This window comes from Nicotiana tomentosiformis, chromosome 11 (genome assembly GCF_000390325.3).
Source record: "Nicotiana tomentosiformis chromosome 11, ASM39032v3, whole genome shotgun sequence".
Classification (NCBI taxonomy): domain Eukaryota; kingdom Viridiplantae; phylum Streptophyta; class Magnoliopsida; order Solanales; family Solanaceae; genus Nicotiana; species Nicotiana tomentosiformis.
Genome location: NC_090822.1, coordinates 75,689,405 through 75,714,791, shown reverse-complemented (window position 1 = coordinate 75,714,791; position 25,387 = coordinate 75,689,405). Strand labels below are relative to the sequence as shown.

At 39.2% G+C, this 25,387-nt stretch overlaps 1 protein-coding gene across 3 annotated transcripts; it reads left to right on the top strand.

Moving 5' to 3' along the window:
* The first annotated feature begins 543 nt into the window (after window positions 1–543).
* LOC104113617 (phytochrome A1) lies at window positions 544–6,659 on the top strand. Of its 3 annotated transcripts, none has more exons than XM_009623834.4 (7): window positions 544–861; window positions 1,184–1,292; window positions 1,413–1,652; window positions 2,226–4,293; window positions 4,495–5,311; window positions 5,447–5,737; window positions 6,244–6,659. In XM_009623834.4, exons 4-7 carry the CDS (start codon window positions 2,238–2,240, stop codon window positions 6,449–6,451), a joined length of 3,372 nt encoding a protein of 1,123 aa, XP_009622129.1. In that variant the 5' UTR covers window positions 544–861; window positions 1,184–1,292; window positions 1,413–1,652; window positions 2,226–2,237; the 3' UTR covers window positions 6,452–6,659. The 3 variants fall into 3 exon arrangements, with proteins under 3 accessions (XP_009622129.1, XP_009622127.1, XP_009622128.1); XM_009623832.4 differs by having other exon boundaries at window positions 1,175–1,292; XM_009623833.4 differs by lacking the exon at window positions 544–861 and adding an exon at window positions 982–1,097 and having other exon boundaries at window positions 1,175–1,292.
* Window positions 6,660–25,387: the final 18,728 nt, after the last annotated feature.

The window sequence follows — 25,387 nt, the reverse complement described above, 5'->3', positions numbered from 1 at the left end:
CTGGAACGGTAAAGGATATAGGTGGGTTGGTCTTATAAATTGGGACAGGTAAAAATCGATCTAGATCAGGGAGCTAACATGCTGGCAACACATTAATTAACCACAAATAATTCTGTTAGTTGCGGGAGAAATTTTAGGCCAGAAGATAATTTGTATGCATTTTCAGATCAATAGGTGGGCTAAGGGTTAAAAGTAAACTATTTATCAAACGTAGCCCTCTTCCGTTAGATCAATGGGTTTCTCAAACTTAAAAGGAATTATGAATTCCTAAAAATAAAAAAAATTAAAAAATTCAAGACATAATTAACACTTGGATTCTGTTATTAAAGATATTATTCAAAACATTACTATTATGAGACTAATAATAATTACTCCGGCCATGAATTCAACTATTCAAAGTAAATTAATGGTGAAAAGTAAAAAAAACGTTGTACAGAAGTAAAAGTAGTAGGCAAAGAGGGTCCAGCTGCCATCATGAGGCTATTCCGACATATGTGAAAGAAACAAAAAAAGACCCATTTCTCATTTTTTTTACTCCTGTCTCCAATTAAATTTACAATGAATGATTTTAGATTGGTTGTACAAATGGCCAAAAAAGAAAATAGTAAAAACTTGTAAGCAGCAATTTCATAGTCACCGGCTACATCTGGGAATCAGATGCACCTCAACTTGATTGGTTAACTGAATTTTGATCGTTTTTTACTTCCCCCCTTGGCTGCTACCAGCTCAGCTCAGAGTTTCAGTCCTTAATTCTCTCAAAATTCTGACATCCTTTTCTCTCAATCTGAAAGATAAGGAAAGGATGATGTCTTCACGTGATGTCCATAACCTTTTGGCTTTGCTGGTAACTTGCTATTCGAGGTATGGTCTCTCTGTTCCACCCCTACACTTTCCCCTCCAAGTGGGTATTCTAATCACTTTGTTTATAATAATAAAATATGTTTACAATATCTCTCTGTTTCTTTTTTTAAGACCCACTTTGATTTTAAACTATATTTTAAAGAGAGACGAATCTTTTATATTTGATTTTTTTTTTTTTTTTTTTTTTTGTGGTTAAATCTTGATATTCTTATTTTGTTGACATAAGAAGCCTTCTGGTGAGTACTACTACTATTATTATTATTTTTCCATCCACTCACGAATTATTATATATTTCTAATTCAACTGATTGTAGTTATTGTAGACCTGGAGGACAAATCAAGAATCAGGGATATGCTAATTTTGGGGTGCATCAACTGAAACCATCAAACTATGTTTGGAAAGAGAACAACTGGGCAACTCACTGCTTTCTAGTAAAGTCCCTCTCACCTTCCTATTCCCTATTTATAGAAACGCGTATCCTACTATGGCTATTTGTGTAGAGTTGTCTACATGAACTTTGACAAGTGTGTGTTTTAATGAATCTTTTAAAGGGTTAAGTACTTCTCTTGAGTTGGAAGCTGTAGTCCCCTTTTTTCATCCTTGGAAGTTTCAGAGGAGGCGGTGATCGATACCTTGGGAACAATGGCTGTTGAGCTTTTGTTGGCATAAGGAAGGACCAGCTTTGTTATACATTTCTTTGCTTTTGAAGCTGTCTCAGATTCAGACTACTATATATCAAGTATTGATCAGCTGTAAGCTAAGTTGTTCTTGCCTCTGAAATCTTGTGAAAGGTGAGGCCTTTCTCTTGTTGTGTTAATCTTCAAAGTTTTCTCTCTGCAAATAATGTGTTGGTTGTAATAGCTTGTTGGTTTGTGTTAAAGAGAAAATGACTTGCATCTTTATCTTATTTTGCTACTACTATAGGATGATAAAGAACTCGAATTCCCAATAAGCTGTGCCTACTTTTGTTTATCTAGCTAAAAGAGCTGTTAGCTTACTGTATTATGCCTATTTCTCTGCATGTTGTGACTTCTTAGTTATATTACTACGTAGTTGAAATATCTATTTTACACATATGCCACCTCCTTGCTGCTTTTTGTTTTGCAAAGTATGTTGATTGTTTGGGGGTTTTGGGGGGTATATTCTCAAGTGGATGTGAGATTTTATGCTGCAAAATGGGGATGTGATATTCATATTGATAAAAGGTGGAGACTCTAGAATGAATCCTTGCCTGCTAAGTTGCTGATACAAAAAGTTAACAACTTTGTTATGAAGATTTTGACAGTGCCTGACCGTGACGGTTCCTATTATAATTTTGTTTTTGTTAATCATCGGTGGTAATTGCTTTTGATGTTCTATTTCAGATTTGAGTCGAAATGTCATCTTCAAGACCAAGCCAATCTTCCACCACTTCAGCAAGATCAAAGCATAGTGCTAGGATCATTGCACAGACCACTATAGATGCAAAGCTTCACGCAGATTTCGAGGAGTCGGGTGATTCCTTTGACTATTCAAGCTCAGTGAGGGTAACAAGTGTAGCTGGGGATGAGCGAAAGCCCAAGTCAGACAGAGTAACTACCGCTTACCTCAATCAGATCCAAAAGGGCAAGTTTATCCAGCCATTTGGCTGTTTGTTAGCCCTTGATGAGAAAACATTTAAGGTCATAGCATTCAGCGAGAATGCCCCCGAAATGCTGACCATGGTTAGCCATGCTGTTCCAAGTGTGGGTGAGCTTCCAGCTCTTGGCATTGGGACTGATATCAGAACGATCTTCACTGGTCCTAGTGCAGCTGCATTGCAGAAGGCCTTGGGGTTCGGAGAGGTTTCTCTGTTAAATCCGGTCCTCGTTCACTGCAAAACTTCTGGGAAGCCATTTTATGCAATTGTTCATAGGGTTACAGGTAGCTTAATCATTGATTTCGAGCCTGTGAAGCCCTATGAAGTACCCATGACTGCTGCAGGGGCCCTGCAGTCGTATAAACTTGCAGCCAAAGCCATTACTCGCTTGCAGGCCTTGCCCAGCGGCAGTATGGAAAGACTTTGTGACACTATGGTTCAGGAGGTTTTCGAACTCACGGGTTATGACAGGGTGATGACGTATAAGTTTCACGATGATGATCATGGAGAGGTGGTGGCCGAGATCACGAAGCCTGGCCTCGATCCTTACCTTGGTTTACACTATCCTGCTACGGATATCCCACAGGCTGCACGCTTTTTGTTCATGAAGAATAAGGTCCGAATGATTTGTGATTGCCGAGCAAAACATGTGAAGGTAGTCCAAGATGAGAAGCTTCCATATGATTTAACATTGTGCGGCTCTACCCTTAGGGCTCCTCACTACTGCCATCTACAGTATATGGAGAACATGAGTTCAATTGCATCCCTTGTAATGGCAGTTGTGGTCAATGACGGGGACGAAGAGGGAGAAAGCTCTGATTCGACACAATCTCAAAAGAGAAAAAGGCTTTGGGGCCTGGTGGTTTGCCACAACACCACCCCAAGGTTTGTTCCCTTCCCTCTGAGGTATGCATGTGAATTTCTTGCACAAGTCTTTGCCATACACGTCAACAAGGAACTGGAATTGGAAAGTCAGATTCTTGAGAAAAATATCCTGCGTACTCAGACTCTCTTGTGTGATATGCTGATGCGAGATGCTCCCTTAGGTATCGTGTCACAGAGTCCCAATATTATGGATCTTGTCAAATGTGATGCTGCTGCTTTGCTCTATAAGAATAAGATACATCGACTTGGAATGACCCCAAGCGACTTTCAGCTGCACGATATTGTCTCGTGGCTTTCTGAGTATCATACGGATTCCACAGGTTTGAGTACAGACAGCATGTATGATGCTGGTTTCCCTGGGGCTCTTGCTCTTGGTGATGCAGTGTGTGGTATGGCAGCTGTTAGAATATCCGATAAGGACTGGCTGTTCTGGTTTAGGTCACACACTGCTGCCGAAGTTAGATGGGGTGGAGCAAAGCATGAACCTGGTGAAAAGGATGATGGCAGGAAAATGCATCCTAGGTCATCATTCAAAGCATTCCTGGAAGTTGTCAAGACTAGGAGTATACCATGGAAGGACTATGAAATGGACGCAATCCATTCTTTGCAGCTTATACTAAGAAATGCATCCAAGGATGCTGATGCCATGGATTCAAATACCAATACTATCCACACGAAGCTTAACGATCTTAAGATTGATGGGTTGCAGGAGCTAGAAGCAGTGACTGCTGAAATGGTCCGCTTGATTGAAACAGCTTCAGTTCCTATCTTCGCAGTTGATGTTGATGGGCAGCTTAATGGCTGGAACACAAAAATTGCTGAATTAACCGGTCTTCCTGTTGATGAAGCAATTGGGAATCATTTGCTCACACTCGTGGAGGATTCCTCAGTTGATACAGTGAGTAAAATGTTGGAATTAGCATTGCAAGGTACGTTGCTTTTGTGTACTTCCCTTTCCGTGTTATGTTAATGTTATGACTCTTTTCATGAAGATAATTTTTCAGCCTTTTTACGCCATTTTATTATATTATTTTTAGTAGTATTGGTTTACATAAGTTTTGTCTATTCATTCAGTTAAATGAATTATGAATTGCATGTATATTTAGCCGAATACCGTTTACCTTTACCAGGGAAAGAGGAAAGAAATGTAGAGTTCGAAATAAAAACACATGGGCTGTCAGGAGATTCTAGTCCAATCAGCTTAATTGTGAATGCATGTGCAAGCAGGGATGTTGGAGATAGTGTTGTGGGTGTATGTTTTATTGCTCAGGATATAACAGGACAAAAAAATATTATGGACAAATTCACCCGGATTGAAGGTGACTATAGAGCTATTATCCAAAATCCTCACCCATTGATCCCACCAATATTTGGCACTGATCAATTCGGCTGGTGTTCTGAGTGGAACTCGGCAATGACAAAGTTAACTGGGTGGCGGCGTGATGATGTTATTGATAAAATGCTATTAGGGGAGGTTTTCGGGACACAGGGAGCTTGCTGCCGTTTCAAGAATCAAGAAGCTTTTGTAAATTTTGGAGTTGTACTAAACAATGCTATGACTGGTCAAGAGTGTGAGAAGATATCTTTTGGTTTCTTTGCACGTAATGGGAAATACGTAGAGTGCTTACTTTGTGTGAGCAAAAAGTTGGATAGAGAGGGTGCAGTCACGGGACTGTTTTGTTTCCTGCAGCTTGCAAGCCATGAGCTGCAGCAAGCTCTTCACGTTCAACGATTATCAGAACAAACTGCATTGAAGAGGTTGAAAGTATTAGCTTACATAAGGAGGCAGATTAGGAACCCTCTTTCTGGAATTATATTCTCTCGGAAAATGCTAGAGGGGACTAACTTGGGCGAAGAGCAGAAAAATATACTGCATACTAGTTCCCAGTGTCAGCGTCAGCTCAACAAAATTCTTGATGATACAGATCTTGATAGCATCATTGATGGGTATGTTATAATCATTTTACTATACCACATGTGTTTTAGTTTTTATGTTTATCGCTTTAAAGGATTTAGGATTTGCTGCATTGTTATGTCAGTTTATAATATCAAAACATTTATTCTTTTTTATTTTCTTACCAGTTATTTGGATCTGGAGATGCTCGAGTTCAAGCTGCACGAAGTATTGGTAGCATCTATTAGTCAAATCATGATGAAGAGCAATGGAAAGAATATAATGATTGTGAATGACATGGTTGAAGATCTTCTCAATGAAACTTTATACGGAGATAGTCCGAGGCTTCAACAGGTCTTAGCTAACTTTTTGTTGGTATCTGTGAATTCTACACCAAGTGGTGGTCAGCTTAGTATTTCAGGCAGGTTAACAAAAGATCGCATAGGAGAATCTGTTCAGCTTGCTCTCTTGGAATTCAGGTAATTACATCTCCAGCAGTTATTTTTGTTCGATTGTGTGTCTATTCTCTCAAACAAAATCAGGACCAGAAATTTTTGCTTGAACTCAATGTCTGAATGTTTGAAGTCCTATGGTTGCCATAGCATTTGATCTTTGACAGTTGAAGCTGCTAGTCTGCTATTTCTTTCTATCTTCTCCCCTCCAAATGGGCTCTAAAATGGTTCAAACTTCTAAGTTTTGGCCTATTCCTTATTTATTATTAGACATTTTCAAACTCAACTTCAGCACAGTAGAGTGACTCTTTTATCTATCGGTTGAGGTCATCTTTATTTTTCCATTTCCTTTAAACATAAAATGAACAGCCTCGAAGAAAAGTCTGTTAAGTTAAGCCAAAAGAAAAACCATACTTTTCTCGTAGATTTTTCGGTTTTGGCATATATGGAATGATTTTCTTTCTTAGTTCAGCCAAGACGTGTTCATGTGGTCATTATACAAAAGATTAAATGGATCACTCATCTGCTTGCAGGATAAGCCACACAGGGGGAGGAGTGCCAGAAGAATTGCTAAGCCAAATGTTCGGTACTGAGGCCGAAGCATCTGAAGAAGGAATCAGCTTACTTATCAGCAGAAAGCTGGTCAAGCTGATGAATGGGGAAGTTCAGTACCTAAGAGAGGCCGGGCGATCAACTTTCATTATATCCGTTGAACTTGCAGTGGCTACCAAGTCAAGCTGATGATTTCAGGAGTGAACCTTTTTAAGTCAACTTTCATTGTATAGTGAAGAAGGATTTCAAGTTATCGTGTTTTGAGATCTTGCTGTCTTGTGATGTTCCTTCTCTTTGGCACGTTGATTTCCTCGGCTTCTTTTTAATAAGTTTCTTGAACAATTGCATCTTCAACATTTTTCATTATAATTATGTGCAATTACAGAAATTTTTATCATTTTTAGGAGCGGAATTTCAGGATTTCCTATTTCTAAGATACCATCTTTCCTTTTCATCAAGATAAAGGATGATCGAAATTGTAAAGATGGTCTAGATACGTTAGCAATCTTGCGAATGAAGGTAATATAAACCAGGGCATTGTGAATTCTTAAAGGGAGTTGGGAGATAAGTATTAATGAGGGGATCAAAACCTAATCTTGGGAGGTGTGGCATCTAAAATTCTAAATTAGGATCATCAATTGACGTGTTTTTTCTTTGTTTAGGTTTACGATTCCTTATCTTTAGATTCTTTTTATCAAAACTGCCAGTTCAACCACTAATATCACTTTATGTTTAGGATTAATTTACCAATTATAATTTTACCTACGATTGATTTTTAAATTTTTAAACCAAAGCCATTTAGTATAAAGAGGATCTCAATACTTCTATAAAAGAAGTCAGTATGCTACATTCTTTCTCATAAATTCTTGATAGTGTCATGCCTGCGAAGGTAAACTTATTTGTGCTTTGCGGTAAATTCTTGAAGTTATGTAGTTATAGATGTTTGTGTATTCTTGATAGATAATTGCAAAAATAAATATTATCATGTCGTGATTATTGTTTGAAATATCTCATATACAATTATCGATTTAAAGTGACTTATTTACACTGTACAGGTTGTTTGGGTCATTAATGCAGTCCGTAACAGAAAATTAGTTACGCATTGTAACTCATTTAAATTAAATATCTTATTGATTTAAGTTTATTTTTTTCTCTATATTTTATTAATGAATTCATATCGATTTTAGGCATTGCCGTAAGATAATTATGTTTATTCTTATTGGAAAGCAACTAGAGCTTACAAGGGAGGAGGATGGTATTCTAACAAGTTTACGATAAAGATCCAACAAATATAAACGTCCTTTTTACTTCTTATAAATATTCAATGTCTTGACTATGAACGTTAATATGTGAAAGCCATTCATTATTATCATTGAAATTTGCATGTCAAAACAACCTTAGTGGGCGTTTGGAGATAAGAATGGAAAAATTCCGGAAAAAAGTGAAAAACAATTTCAAGTGAAAATGGTATTTGAAAATTAGAGTTGTGTTTGGACATGAATATAATTTTGGGATGTTTTTGAAATTTTGTGAGTGATATGAGTGAATTTTGGAAAACAGCTTTTTAGAGTTTATTAAATTTTCGAAAAATTCCAAAATCCATCTTCAAGTGAAAATTTGAATATTTATGGCCAAACACTTATTTCGTAAAAAAGTAAAAATTTTTCGAAAAAAAGTAAATTTTTTCTTATGTCCAAACGAGCTCTTAGTCTGCTTCATATTCACCATATATTTATCTTCTACAAGATTATTATAGTTTTTTGGTGAATAAATAAAAGATTGTGAACAAGGTTTTGAAGATTCAGAAAATTAAAAAAATAAGTAGGGGCAAAGAGGTAAAAACTTATGAGAGTGATTTCTAGTACTGTAAGCTACAAGGAACGTCATGTATTTTTGAGAGTTTTAGGCTTGAGATTTGTATTTTTCTATTTTTACTTTTTCCGCAATGTTAGATTAGATGTTTTTTATATCAGTTTCTAGAAACATTTTTTTCTTCTAATTGTAACGACCCGATCGGCCGTTTTAAGCATTTGCACTTCGCTCGGTAGTTTGAGGGCATGAGTAGCTCCGTATGGTGTACTATGACTTGTGTGCATCGTCGGTTTCGGTTTTCGGGTTATTCAGAATTAGTTTGGAAGAATGAATTTCATGTTTGAAGCTTTAAGTTGGAAGAGTTGACCAAGTTTGACTTTTAAGTATTTGGCCTCGGATCAGAGTTTTGATGTTTCCGTTAGGTCTGGATGGTGATTTTCGACTTGGGCATATCCCCGAATGTGCATTTGGATTTTTCTAGAAGGTTTCTGCACTATTTGGCCAAAGTTGAAAATTAGAAAGTTTGGAATGTTCATAAGTTTGACCGGGAGTTCACTTTGATGATATCGGATTCGGATTATGGTTCCGAGAATTGGAATAACTTCGTTAGGTCATTTGGGACTTGTGTGCAAAATTTAAGGTCATTCCAAGTTGATTTGATATGGTTCGGCACGAGTTTTGGAAGTTGAAAGTTTAAAAGTTCATTAAGTTCGATTTGAGGTGCGATTTGTGGTTTTGATATTTTTATGCGTGATTTGATACCTCGAGTAAGTCTGTATTATGATATGGCACTTGTTGGTATGCTCGGACGAGGTCCCGAGGGGCTCGGATGAGTTTCAGATAGGTTTGGGTTGTGTTGTGCTCGTTTTTGATATTTCGACGTCGTTTCTTCAAGCATAAATGATACTATATAAAGCAAATGAGCTCCAATTTCTATTTTGATTGAAGCATTAGATCCGTATCGTAATTACGAATCCATAGCAAAAAGAATCGTTGAATTTGGATATCGTACAAGGGAGTTATGCTCATTTTAGTGTCGGAGAAGAGAGCTGATGTTGGTGTTTCGCAGATGAGAAGTTGGGTCCGCATCTACAACCCCGCAGGTGCGAAAAATAGTCTGCAAAGCAGAAATGACAGCTGGGAATGCGCAAGTGCGGAGTTTTTGTCGCAAAAACAAAATTCCCCGTGTATAAAAAAATTAGACTGTATTTTTTTGGTATTTTGAGCATATCTTGAGTTCTAGAGCTCTGATTAAGGTGATTTTTGCGGAGTTATTCTCATCTTTTCATGGGGTTTCGAGATGTTTGGAAGTCGGTATATGCGGGATGGCATTTCTAGACTATTATTTGGCTTGCTCGGTATTGGATTTGGCTTGTATGAGGTAAGTATCTTATCTAAACTTGGTTGAGGCACTAGTTGCATGAATTATTTGTGATAGCTACGTGCTATAGGTGTGCATATATGTGGGGTTTGAGCCTATGTGCGAGCACTGAGGTATTTATTCATGCTCGGGGTAATGCTTAGGCTATGATATGCCTAGAGTTGACTGTTAAGCTTAAAGCTATACTGTTTCTCATATTTGTACCATTGTTGTGAACTATTTGAGCCATACTTGTGGTTACAAAGAGGCTAATTTCCTGAATAAACTTGGTAATTACTATTTCTGTGATATATTGCCGATTTGAGCTATGATAGCACACATTGCACATGCGTACACTTTAGCATGTTATTATACTAGTCCAGGAGCATGAAATATGATATTTATCCACCATTTACATGTGTTCTTGTATACTTGCTTTTGTGTGATATGATTTGGACTGGGTGCCTGTGTCCACGCCGCGCGGATTATGCTGTTATGCCTCTGATCATGCCAGGCAGATTATAATATTGTGCCTGTGACCATGCAGGCGGATTGGTATTATTAGCACGTGAGTTGTCCGTGCAGCACATGAGTTGTCCGTACGGATCCAAATATTGATATTATTAGTACGTGAGTTGTCCGTGCAACATGTGAGTTATCCGTGCGGATCCAGATATTGATATTATAACACGTGAGTTGTCCGTGCAGCACGTGAATTGTCCGTGCAGCACGTGAATTGTCCGTGCAGATTCAGATATTGATATTATTAGCACGTGAGTTGTCCGTGCGAATCGAGTTATTGATATTATAGCACGTGAGTTGTCCGTGAAAACGTGTGGATATAGATCCATCCCCCTAGGGTCATCCTCTCATCTTTCTCTATTGATGGTGTACACGCGGATTGTGAGAAACCGACGAGTTTCTAATTGACGTGAGCTTTGGGAGAGTTGGTTACTATATTTGGATCAGTTTGCGCGCTACAACAGACTGATATTTGGTTATGGCATTTCATCTTTACTTGCAATTTTCTTGACTGTTTACCTAATTTACTTTCATATCTTCCTTATATGCTGGATTGTTGACTGAGCGGAATACTTTAAAACAAAGAATTATGAGTATCAAAGTGGTTTTACCTGAGATTTCCTGATTTGATCATATATTTGTTCTATACTGGTTAAAATTATGAACTGCACAGGGGTTAGTAAGTATCATCTACAATTCTTGCTTCTTTTACCTCACCGAGGTTAGTTTGGATACTTATTGAGTACATTGGTTCAGTTGTACTCATACTACGCTTCTGTACCTTACATGCAGATCTTGGAGTTGATGTTGTTGTCTACGACGGGAGTTGACATTGAAGATGTACCTGCGTTCCAGTTATGGCTATCGCTTATCCTTGGTAGCTTTAGATTCAGATTCTGTTCATTTACATTTCAAACAAATGTTGTAATTATTTCAATTCAGTTTTGTAAAAATCTAAGTCTTAGTGGCTTATGACTTGTACTACCAGTCCTTGGGAAATTGTATAAAAATTTAACTATTTCATTTTGACTCTTATCATTATCACTAGATTGTGTTTTATTGTTATTTATCTTACCTAGCGGGTTGAGTTAGGTGCCATCACGCCGGGTTGGATTTTGGGTCGTGATAAGTTGGTATCAGAGCTCTAGGTTCATAGGTTCTACGATTCACAAGCAAATGCCTATTAGAGTCGGACTGGTATGATGACGTCCATACCTATCTTCAAGAGGCTACATGGCATCTAGGATAAACTTCCCATCTTTCTTTCCTTATCGTGCAACATTGATTCAGCTTTAAGCGTATCTCTTTGAATTCCTTCCACTCACTCGTATGCGTATGGGAGCACTCGGTATCAACTGTATATCGACAGCTTGTGATTCTATGGATGATGTGCGAGATGTATTTTCTGTATTTTGGCGATGGGCCATTTTGGAGGACTTGAGGCCAGATTTAGACCTGAGCTTAGGCTCGGTAGTTTGGTTGTGTGAGCATGTTCTTTTGGACTCATATGTCTGGTAATGTCCCTATGAGTGGAATTTATGGCCCAGTGAGTGGTTAAATGACTATGTGACGAATATGACGTGATTGCAATAAGCGCTCAGATGGTTTTTGATATGATGGGATGATTTTTCTTGGGATGTGGAAAAGACTATTGGATGCTTGAATTCTATCTTGATGTGTGGTACAGTCTGAAATTATGATCATGTTTAAGGAAATTTCATGTCATTTATTTGAGGAACGAAGTAGATTCGCATGTCTTGTGGATGAGTTCAGACTCAGGGAGATTAAGTGATTGCGTAGTAGTTGTGGCTGTGAAAGGGTATAGAGAGATATCAGTTTGAGGCTAAGTAGATGGGTTATCACTTGCAGGGTAATCCACGAATGTGTGATCCCTATGATGTTGTATGGAGGGTTTCTTTTCTATCAGTGGGTTATATGTGTTGCGGTTTGAGTTTGGATTGGTTGAGAAATTTGACCTGACTATCACGAGGATGAATGCGAGCTTAGCATATGATTTGAGGTATTTTATGGTTTGTGTTGCATGAGCTTGTGAAGAATTTAGTTGAAATTCACTGCGGGATTATGGAAGTAATAGAGTATGGGTATGGTGAGTTATCAGATGTTTTATTCTATGGTTTTGAGCTAAGTGAGGGAGTCTGTTATCGACGATTTGATTGCATGGTTATGTATTGTTTTGGTTTCGGTTTGAAGCATACTTGTGGACCGATTATCTTGCAGGTGTTGGCTTTGAGGATGACTTAAGCAAGGAAATTTCTAGATGCATGGTGTATTACACTTTATGGGTATATGGGAATCATGGAATGGTTGAGTTGTTATTCGTGAATGATATAGTACGCATGGAGTAGGAATTTTTTCAGTTGCGTTAAAGTGTGGTTACTTCTTTAGGTGTTGTTGTGCTAATATGGCATAGGTCGCTCGACCCATTTGGGAGGTGCAATTGAGATTTGAGCAGAGTGGATGACTCTCGAGGAGGTTCTAAAGGCTTTAAGATTTATATATGGCATTTGAGGATTTTTCGGATTTGTATATGGCTATGATCTGAGATTTGCATTGGATGGTGCCGGGACTTGCAATATTTATGCATGACTATTGATTCTACATTTCAGTATAAGAAAGGTAAAAGTAACAATTTTAAATTCACAAAAAGGTCTATTTAGAGTGGGTGTCTTGGTTGTGGTACTTTTGGGGTGCTTGAGAGGGAATACAATAGCTTATGGGCCTTAGGGCGGTGTAGTTTTATGCTAGGATCTCTTGTGGTGAGCTTTGGGTAAGGATCATGGTGTTCTGGCAAGGAGAAGTGTCAACTTAAGGGTAATTCGAAAGGAACTCACAGAATAGGACAGCTTGGTAGTAGGTTGGATCAGCACGGTAATGGATATGATCGGTTCTTTGGGTACTTATGATGTGATGAGTCTCTACAGGTGTTTTGTGGCAAAACCCTTGGGTTTGGCGGCCTACGTGGTTTGGTTGAGTTAGAGAAATTCAATTTTGATGGCTTGGTTATGTGCAAATGGGCTTCGAAGAGTTCTCGATTGTTTCTACCATGATTTGAGATGGATATTTCCTACCGGCGTGAGGAGCATGCTGCGTATTATGATCTTTTCCTAGATGGGATCAAATGGAAGGTTTCTGACTAATCAAGTATGTATTTTGCTGGTGACTCAGAGTTGATTATGAGAATCTCGTGTTTTTCATATGATGGCATGATATATGCGGTATATTGTGTGGGGTTGATATTTGCATGTGCAAGGTCACGGTTTAGTTTTGAAGGGAAGGTCACGAATTCTTAGACAACATCGACGGTATCGGATGACTAGATGAATGCTATTACTACTTGGTATTGCCTGAGAAGGGTGTGCATTTCAGAAGGCGCACTGTTTTTTGACTTACAGATGCTTCATTGGTATTGCAGTACTCGTCTGGTTGATCGACTGCTGATGTTCAGATTTTGCTATATGGCATGGAAGAATTATAGAAGTATTTCTTGTGGGGATGATTATGTATGAGAGATGTGTTAGCCATTAGAGTGGTGGAGTTAGGATCGGCTACGGTGATTTATGTGTTCTATGGATTTGGAGACTAAAAGTTCTTAGAAGCAGATTGTTTCGAGGTTGCGGATTATGAAGATGTGCCCAAAGTTAGCTAGATGGTGATACATGTTATGGTTAGATCATAAGGGCTATTTATCCATTTACGGATGTCTAGAGTCGATTTGAGGTCCCATTGGTAGGCCCGAGGAGGATGTGTATCCTACACTGGGTCGAATTTGATGACTTCGTACTGCGATTGTTGAGGGATGTGCCATTCAGTTAGAATTGATTTTATTCGTATTTGATATGTTCTATGTGTTACTGTTCTATGCTACGAGGGGTTGTGATTTGTTGTTTATATGCACATCGATGCGGTTCTGTTTGGGCCTTGTAGCGGAATTTGAGCTAAATGGTTAGTGGGGTGTTGAATGGTTTATTGCGCCATGGTTATGGTCATTCCGGACCGTGGTATACTGTATTATTTGCTTATCCATGGTTATAGTCATGCACTTCGTGTACTTGATGTCGAATTGCGCGTGGTTGTTGATTTTGAGTATTGTGGCTTGAGGTATTTCATATGGACTAGTGTTTGGATGGGGTCACGCATTGCAACTGGGTTATGTTGGGATATGATCCTTTTTTTTAGACTTGTGTGTCTTGATTCTACTATGTGTGATGGTTTTGTAGCATTGCGCTTGTGGTGGTATCTGTCGAACTTGCAGGACGGTTCTATCATTTGGGTTATTTTCCATGTTTGAGTACATTTGAATTGTTGTTAGTGGTGCACGGATTGCACAGTTTGTGGATCTAGGTAGTATTGGTGTGTCATGTTGGTAGAGTAGTTTTAATTTGATGAGATGAAGTCTTTTTTCCTGAAGTTATTGCTATCAAATTTGATTACGGTATGTTTGGAAGAATAATATCGAAAGTCGGCCTAGGATTTGGCTTTGTTTCTTGTCGGATGAGAGGGAGCTCTATGACTTCTTGATCTGATGAGTGGTTATGCGTTTCTGCGTGTTTCTTTCATCATCGACATTGTACGGAGGTTTTGAACGAGGTTTCACTCTATATGAGGTTTATTACCGGTATCGATTTTGTTTCGAACAACTATTGTGATCGAAAATTTTTTCTATGAGCATGTGAGTTATGTGGTATATCATGTGACTTCATCTTGGGTTATGGTCAGGGCTTGGTACAACTTGTTCAGGCTTATACAGGGTGTAGATGTGAGATTAAGGTCTTGTAAGCAATTTTAGATACTGGAAATTGGGCACCAAGGTTTATGGGCTAAGGATGAAGTGAGGATCTTCAGTTAGGTGGTGATGTCACACTTATATGGAGTAGGGTGACAAGGTATCACCCCTGGGTATGTGAATGGTAAGGTTACACGACGATTTGATGGCTTTGGAATGACTCTGGGAACATTCGAGGACGGACGTATGTTTAAGTGGGGGAGAATGTAACGACCCAATCGGTCGTTTTGAGCATTTGCACTTCACTTGGTGGTTTGAGGGCATGAGTAGCTTCGTATGATGTATTATGAATTGTGTGCATCGTCGGTTTCAATTTTTGGGTGATTTGGAATTAGTTTGGAAGAATGAATTTCATGTTTGAAGCTTTAAGTTGGAAACGTTGTCCAAGTTTCACTTTTGAGTATTTGACCTCGGATCGGAGTTTTAATAGTTTCGTTAGGTCCGGATGGTGATTTTAGACTTGGGCATATGCCCGAATTTGCATTTGGATATTTCTAGAAGGTTCGGCACTATTTGGCAAAAGTTGGAAATTTGAAGGTTTGGAATATTTATAAGTTTGACCGGGAGTTGGCTTTGATTATATTAGTTTGGATTATGGTTATGAGAATTGCAATAGCTTCGTTATGTCATTTGGGACTTGTGTGCAAAATTTGAGGTCATTCCGAGTTGATTTGATATGGTTCGGCACGAGTTTTGGAAGTTGAAAGTTCAAAAGTTTATTAAGTTTGATTTGAGGTGCGATTAGTGGATTTGATATTTTTATGCGTAATTTGATACCTCGAGAAAGTCCGAGTTATGATATGGGACTTGTTGGTATGTTTGGACGGGGTCCCAAGGGGCTCGGGTGAGTTTCAGATAGGTTTGGGTTTTGTTGCCCTCGTTTTTGATGTTTCGACGTCGTTTCTTCAAGTGTAAATGATACCTGTCACGACCCAAAATCCCAACATATCATGATGGCACCTATCTCAATACTAGGCAAGCCGACAATCTCAATAAACCACATATCTTTTAAATTTGAAAACATAATATCTAAATTTAGCGAAAGAAAACTCACAATTACATATATAACCACTCCCAAAACCTGGTGTCACTGAGTGCATGAGCATCTAATATGAATATAAGTCTGGAAAATACGATCCATAATAGTTTGAGACCAAATGCAGTAAATAAGGAGATAAGGAAAGGGAAGACAAGGTTTGCGAAACACATCAGCTACTTCTGAATCTCCGGAAAATCAACTGTGCGAAAGAAATCAACACTCGCTATGGCCGGGAACACCTGAATCTGCACACGAAATTCAGGGTATAGTATGAGTACAACCAACTCAACAAGTAACAATAATAACTAAGGAACTGAAGATAATGACGAGCTACACAGCTATAGTTCATTTTCAATAATTCCAACAGAGAATGGACATACTTTCAAATCTAGCAGTTTAAGTCAAATCAATTTATATAGTTCAAGTTTATGCAATCCGGATATAAAATATTTCAGAGAATTTCAGAACAATGACAGATAGCAACTAAGTGCAACGACAAATGAAAGCAAGTACTGCCTTTCAGGCAACAGTCACTTAACTCGTCATAACAGCTCAATCACTCGGCTCTTAGTCCTCAGCACTCACACTCAATGGGTACCCGTGCTCACTGGGGGTGCTCAGACTTATGAGGGGCTCCTACAGCCCAAGTGCGTACAACTCACGCGTTGCACGGACAACTCACGTGTTATAATATCATATCTGGATCCGCACAGACAACTCACGTGCCATAGTATCAACATAAGGATCCGCACAGATAACTCACGTGCTGCATGGACAACTCACATGCTATAATAATATATCTCATAATCAGGCCCTCGGCCTTGATCAGTTATAAATCTCTCCAGTCTCTCGGGCTCTCAGCAATCATGAAATCAGCCCAAACAACAATAATATGATGCATGGATAATGAACAATAGAGACTGAGATAAAATAATAAGTAAATTGTGACTGAGTGCAAACAACAATTAAGCAGATAGTTCAACATGTACACGACCTCTGTGGGTCCCAATAGTACCAACATATAGCCTAAACATGGCTTCAAGTCAAATTTCTACAACACATAGAGAGCATATAGCTAACAACAAGTTATTCAACTTTACAGTCTCACGAGACCAATCAAGTCACAATCCCCTCGGTGCGCACCCACACGCTCGTCACTTACCATGTGCGTCACCTCCAAAGTAATCACATGACACCAAATTTTGAGGTTTCATACCCTCGAGACCAGATTTAAAACTGTTACTTAGCTCAAAACACGTAATTCTATATTTCGCTATGCCTTTGCCTCGTGAATTGGCCTCCAAACGTCTCGAATATAGCCACAAATAATTCGATTAAGTCAATAACCTTTATTGGAAGTACTCCCATAAGAAAATACTAATTTTTCATAAAAATCCGAAATTTAGCTCAAAAATCATCTGCGGGGCCCACGTTTCGGAACCCGACAAAAGTTACAAAATGCGAAAGCTCATTCGACCATGAGTCTAACCATACTAATTTTACCAAAATCCGACATCAACTCGACTTCCAAATCATCAAATCTTATTTCCAAATCCTTAAGTTCAAATTCCCGATTTACACCTCAAAAACATGTAATCTAGTCGGACTCTTCTGTATTATGGAGTGGAAATGATCATAAGGGACTTACCTCAAGTTTTCCCGTGAAAACCTTGCTCAAAAATCGCTTCACCCGCTTTTGGAAATGTCAAAAATGTCAAAATCTCGGACTCCTCTGTATTTAACATTCTGTCCAGGAGTCTCGCACCTGCGGAATTTGAACCGTTTCTGCGCATCCGCTTCTGCGGACTTTTCCCTCGCTTATACAAATTTTTTGCTCCTGTGATCACCCACGCGCAGGTGCGAGTTCGCACCTGCGAGATGCTTTTCGCATATTCACTCAAAAATCCCCAGCCCAGGCGCCTCTTCTGTGTTCCTTCTCGTGCAAGTGCGATTCCGCACCTGCGAAGTTCCTTCCGTACATACGCACCCCAGCTCGCACTTGCGACCACTATTTCGCAGGTGCGATTACACCAGAAGGCTTCAGCTTTAGCAGTCTTCCAAATTCAAAAATCGATCCGCTAACCGTCCGAAACTCACCCGAGGCCCCCGTGACCTCAACCATATATACCAACCAGTCCAAAAATATCATACGAACTTAGTCGAACCTTTAAATCACCTCAAACAACGCTAAAACCATGAATCATACCCCAATTCAAGCCTAATAAACTTTGAAATTTCAAGTATCTACAAACGACACCGGGACCTACCAGATCAAGTCCGATTGACCTCAAAATTTGCATACAAGTCATAATTGATATAACACAGGTATTCCAATTTTCAGAATCGGATTCTGACCCCGATATCAAAAAGTCAACCCCCGGTCAAACTTCCCAAAATTCAACTTTCGTCATTGCTAGCCTAATTCCACTACGGACCTCCAAATAATTTTCTGGACACACTCCTATGTCCAAAATCACCATACAGAGCTACTGGAATCATCAGAATTCGAATCCGAGGTCGTTTACACATAGATCAACATCCGGTCAACTTTCTTAACTTAAATTTTCAATTATGAGACTAAGTGTCTCATTTCACTCTGAATTCCCTTCGGACTCAAACCAACTAACCCGGTAAGTCATAAAATAACTGTAAAGCATTACTTGAGCAGTAAATGAGGGAACAAGGCGGTAATACTCAAAACGACCGGCCGGGTTGTTACATTCTCCCCCACTTAAACATACGTTCGTCCTCAAACGTGCCAGGAGTTGTTTCCAGGCCATCAAATCACTATTCCATCTTACCACGCACGTACCCGGGGGTGATATCACGCCACCCTATTCCATAGATCTGACAACACAAAACAATTGAAGATCATTAATTTAACCTTAGCCCAAAAACCTTGTATCCAAATTTCTAACATTCAAAATTCTTTTCAAGACCCGAATCTCGCATCTACCCATTGTATAAGCCTGAACAAGTTATCCTCAGCCATATCCATAATCCCAGATACAATCCCATAACATACTACACAACTCGCATACTTATAACACCATTTCTGATCACAATAACTACTCAAAACCAACCAAGTACTAGTATAAAACCCCGCATTCAACAGGACCTTATTCCAAACCTTCGTACACTGCCAAAGATGAAAGAAACAATCAAACTCATAACCATTCATTATATCAACTAACCATGGAGCTTTCTTGCCCCTACCAGAACCACAATCCTCTCCTAAGCCGACTTTCAATGTCGTCTTCCCAAATATACCGAAATCAAACCTGACAGTACCCATTCAAGGTCTAATGGCCTTATATTATTAAACACAACTATCCCACATACATGCCACACCAATATGACTCAGAGCCACAAACCGTGCCATCCGTGCGCCAATACGCAATAATTCAAATGTATTCAGTCATGGAAAATGACTCAAATGAGAGAACTGCCCTACCGAATTAACAAGTACTGCCACAAAGAAATGCTGAAAATCCATCACACACCGTAGAACCATCACACGATTCTAACGCAAGGTTCATACCTTAACATAACTCCGCTACAATGCATGACCCTATCCCAATGCTGGTCCATATTATCTACCACGGGACACCCTGCTCAAAATCAATAACGACGGAGAGGCAAATGACAAAAATGCCACACAAAAACCTGAAAGAACATAACCAATACGCAATCGATCATGCAATACCCAAATACTCATCTCGCTCAAATTCTGCCTAAGGCCCCCAATAGAACCGCACCATGTGTGCATATAACCAATGAAACACAACTTCTCGTAGCATAGAGAGTAACTCAAAGATAATTTCAGACCACGAATAAGTTCAACATCAACCGAATGGCACATCACTCAACAATAGCAGTATAAAGCCAACCAGTCAGACTCGGTGTAGAATACACATCTTAATTGGCCTACCAATGGACCCCAAATCAACTCTAGTCACCCAAAAATAGATAAATAATCCTCCAAAAGTCAACAATGACTAAATCATAACACATACTATCATCTAGCTAGCTTCAGCCATGACTTCACAGTCCACAACCATGAAACAATCTGTTCCTGAGAACTCCCAGTCTCCAAATCCATAGAACACACGGATTACCATATCTGACCCCAACTCCACTGCCGAATGTCTAACACGTCTCCCATACATGATCATCCCACGAGGAATAATTCTATAATTCTCCCATGCCATATAGCAAAATTTGGATATCAGCAGTCGATCAACCAGGAAAGTCCCGCAATACCAATAAAGTATCCATGAATCAAAACACATTGCCCCTTATGAAATGTGCACTCTCATTAGGCCATACCGATTAGTAATATCATTTACCTAGTCATTTGAAGTCGTCCATGCTAACTACAAATTTATGTCCTTCCCTTCAAAACTGAACTGTGACCTTGCACAAGCAAATCTCAATCCCACACGATACACCGCGTCTACCATGTCATCCTGTGAAGAGTACAAGAATCTCATAATCACTCTAAGTCACAAGCAGAATACATATCTGATTAATCAGAAACCTTCCATTTGATCTCCTCTCGGAGAAAATCCTAATACACAACATATTCCTCGCGCCGACATGAAAGATACTCCTCGAACCGTGGTACAAGCCATTGAGAACTCTTCGAAACCCATTTGCACACAACCAAGCTATTAGAAACGAATCTCTCTAACTCAACCTAGCCACGAAGGTCGCCAAATCCAAGAGTATTTCCATAAATCACCTTTAGAAAACCCCCACATCATAAGCACCCAAAAGAACTGATCATATCTATTACCATACCGATCCAACCTACTACCAACCTGTCCTATTTCTCCGAGTCCCTTCCGAATTTGTCTTCAAATTGATACTTCTCCTTGCTAAATCGCCACGATCTTTAGCCACAACTCACCCCACAAACCTTAGCATAGAACCACAATGCCCTATGGCCCTTAAGCAATTGTATTCTTTTTTAGCACCTCCATAAATACCACAACTGTAGCAATCACTCTGAAAATACCTTATGTGAATTTAAAATTGTTCTTCTTACCTTCCTTATACTAAAATGTAGGATCTATAGCCATACAGAATTTCCGTAAGTCCAGGCACCATCAAATGCAAATCTCAGATTTTATCCATACACAAGTCCGAAAAAATTCTCAATTGCTATATATAAATCTTGAACCCATTAGAACCTTCTAGAGAGTCCTTCACTCTACTCAAATCTAAATTACACCGCCCGAACGGGCCGAAAGGCACATGCTCCCTTAGCTTGACCACACTTAAAGAAATAACACTACCTTAACGTCACCAATCAAATTCATACTTCGTGCGTACTACATACAACAATAACAACTCGATCATCCCATGATTTCCATATACTCGTAAACTGCAATATAACCTATATTCAGGAATTTCTCTACTCGAGTCATCTTCGATCTCAACCTCTACAAGTCATAACTAATCCACAAGTATGCCTCGTACCAAAACTAAAATTTAACACATAACCATGAAATCCGATTGTCAATAGCAGGCTCCCCCACTTAGCTTTAAGATGCAATTATATAAAATTAGAACCCGCAAGGGTTTCTCCTTCTTAATTACCAAGATCTCGCACCGTTAACACGCCATACTTATCGAAGTCTTTTGTTAAGCTTTTCGTGAACATTCCGAATCACCAACCACAGTCACACACTCGACCTCTTACCGAGTAGCAAGTAATATTCCTCGCAAAAGCTTCATCAACATCACATCACCACTAACTTCTCACAAGAGATAATCCATCTATGAAATTCCTTACCGACATCTTCCAACGACGCTGCACTGGGCGCAATGACCATGTAATTACTAAATTCTCCTGAGCTCATGCTCGTCCACCATTTGTATAAGTCTGCACTTTCCCTATGGACATCAACTGAAAGTTCAACAATACCTTCCGAACTCAAGTCATATTGCGCCTGGAACGATAATCAGATCTTCACATCCCTCTTCATTTCAAACAAACTCATTTCCGCCATATTCAATCTTTCTTCGTATAGTAACCATCACTCCAAATAAAGTTTGCATGCCAAATCACATTCTATCATGATTCCAAACCGTTCTACACTTTCTCAAGGCGCACGACTACCCTACCGTTGAATTCATATGCTAATCTGCCACCCTTACTTTGGTTAAATCATCTCCTTTAAGAAACTTCTCAACCTCTACTTCTCTTACTTGACCTGCTAGTACTTCAACCACCGCGAAACACTTCCCTTCATGTCCTCCCTCACACTTAGCTTTCCAACTGTTGCATCAAATCCAAAATGCATCTCTGTCGCACCTGAACCAATAAAATGTTACCGACTCTAAGTCTCTTCGAAGGTCATCTTTCTAAAGCCATCAACATCAGAAATACCCATTTGCAACCACAACTTCTACACAATCACTTACTCTTCTTGAGTCCAAACTCATTGACAAGACATGAGGATTTAATTTGTTCTACAAATTTATCAACGTGAAATATCCTTCAAACATTCACACTCGAGACCGTACGTCACATCAAAATGAAAATCAAGCACCCAATGGCCTTCCTTTAAATTTCAAGGAAACACTTCTCGTCATATTCAAATCGTCTTAACACATCCCGCAGTTACATTATACTCCCCACAAAGCCACTTTACTGCTCATCGAGTCACAAATTCCACTAATAGGGACATTACCGGACATATGAGTCCAAATGTACAGGTTACAACTGAAGCTACCGAGCCTAAGCTGCGGTCTAAATTTGGCCTCAAGTCCTTCAGACTGGCCCATCACGAAAACACAGAATACACATCTTGGACCTCGTCCATAGAATCATAAGCCATCAATGCACAACTGATACTAAGCGCTCACATGCGCACACGAATGCGTGGAAGGAATTTAAAGAGTAATGTTTCAAGCTGAATTAATTCCGCATGATAGAATACAATAAAGTGAAGTTTTTTAAAGGTTTCGACAGCCTCTCGAAGATAAGTACAGACGTCTCCGTACCGATCCGCAAGACTCTACTAAACCTGCTCATGACTCGTGAGACCTATGTTACCTAGGGCTATGATACCAACTTGTCACGATCAAAAATCCCAACCTGTCATGTTTCGACGTCGTTTCTTCAAGTGTAAATGATACCTGTCACGACCCAAAATCCCAACATATCGTGATGGCACTTATCTCAATATTAGGCAAGCCGATAATCTCAATAAACCACATATCTTTTAAATTTGACAACATAATATCTAAATTTAGCCAAAAAAAAACTCACAATTACATATATAACCACTCCCAAAACCCGGTGTCACTGAGTGTATGAGTATCTAATATGAATACAAGTCTGAAAAATATGATCCATAAAAGTCTGAGACCAAATGCAGTAAATAAGGAGATAGGGAAGGAGAGGCAAGGTCTGCGAAATACGGCAGCTACCTCTGAATCTCCGAAAAATCAACTGTGCGAAAGAAATCAACACTCGCTATAGTCGGGAACACCTGAATCTGCACACAAAGTGCAAGGTATGGTATGATTACAACAAACTCAACAAGTAACAATAATAACTAAGGAACTGAAGATAATGACGAGCTACACAGTTATAGTTCATTTTCAATAATTCCAACAGAGAATGGACATGCTTTCAAATCCAGCAGTTTAAGTCAAATCAATTTATACAGTTCAAGTTCATGTAATCCAGATATAAAATATTTCAAGTCCAATGGAGGGGCCAACTAGTCAAGGAAGCGACTTGGGAGGGCGAGGAGAACATGCATAGCAAATATCAACACTTATTAATCACTCCAGGTATTATTCTAAACCCGCTCGAAGACGAACGTTTATTTAAGAGGTGGAGAATGTAATGACCCAACCGGTCATTTTAACTTTTAGAACCCCGTTCCCTAAAATAAAATTCCCCGTAGGTGCTTTTAATGATTTATGACGTGCGAGGATGATTGGTTCCTTAAGTTAGCCTTAAAAGACCAAGTTTGACCTCGGTCAACATTTTGAGAAAAGGACCTCGGAATCGGGATTTGACTATTTCAATAGGTTCGTATGATGATTTTGGACTTGGACGTATGTTCGAATCGGGTTTTGGATAACCCGGTAGTGTTTTAGCGCTTAATAGTAAAAATCAACTATTTTAAGGTTTAAAGTTCTTTAAATTTGGTTTGGAGTAGGTTTTGGAGTAATTGAAGTCTGTTTAGAATTCCGAGTTTGGGAATAGTTCCGTATAGTGATTTAGGACTTTCACGCAAAATTTCGTGTCATTCCGAGTAGTCTAAGTATGATTCGGCGCATTCGGAGAATTTGAAAATCTTGAAGTTCAAAGTTTGATCCCATTTTGGTTTTGGGGTGTGATTCTTGTATTTGTTGTTGTTTTACTCGTTTTGAGAGTTTGAGTAGGTTCGTATTATGATTACACACTTGTTAGTGCCTTTGGACGGGGTCCCTAGGGGCTCGGGTGTGTTTCCGACCGCACGGAGCTAAATCTGAGAAACGAGATTTTCCAGTTCTGGTTTCCTTCTTCGCGTTCGCGAGAGATGTCTCGCGTTCGCGAAGGGAAAACTGGAGCAGGCGAGATTTTATCTTCGTGTTCGTGAAGAATGGACCGCATTCGCGAAGGGTGATAGCAGTGTGCATCGCGAACGCGTAGAAGGGCGAAGTCAGGCGCAGTATTGGACACTAAAGCTTCGCGTTCGCGAAGGAGGTATCGCGTTCGCGAAGGCCAACTTTGGCAGTGCATCACGTTCGCGTGAAGAGCCTCGTGTTCGCGAAGAGTAAAGTTAGGCAGCACATTTTTGTGCTTTGCGAACGCGAGACAAGGTTCGCGTTCGCGAAGAAGAGAGGGTCTGGGCAGAATGTTAAGTTCAGAACTCCATTTTTAACGATTTGGAGCTCGAATTTAGGCGATTTTTGAGAGATTTTCAGAGAAAGCAACGGGGTAAGTGTTCTTAAATTTATATTGGTTAATTTACCCGAATCCAACACTGTTCTTATCATGTAATCGGTGAATTAAGTTGGAAAAGTTTGAAAACTTTCTTGGATAGAATTACTATCGAAATTTAGTAATTTTGGTATGGGTAGACTCGTGGTTGAATGGCGTTTTTATTTCGTAACTTTCGCCGGATTCCGAGACGCAGGCCCCACGGATCATTTTGAGTTAATTTCGGATTTCATTGAAAAATGTAGTATTTTCTTATGAAATTGATCCCTATAATTTTTAGTGATTGTATCGAATTTATTTTGGCTAGATTCGAGCCAGACATAGTTGGATAATCGTGGAAAAGACATTTTAGTGGATTAAATTGAAGCAAAGTGAGGTAAGTCTCTTGTCTAATCTTGTGAAGGAGAAATTACCCCATAGGTAATTAAAGTAATAATTGTTGCCAATGGTGGGAAATTGGGGGGGGGGCTACATACGCACGAGGTGACGAGAGTCCGTGCGTAGCTACTATAAATGCTAAGGTCCGGGTAGTTTAGGATTCAAAACATGAATTACTTGTGTAACTTGTATTCCTTGTTTAATTAATATTATTTGATATATATATATATATATATATATATATATATATATATATA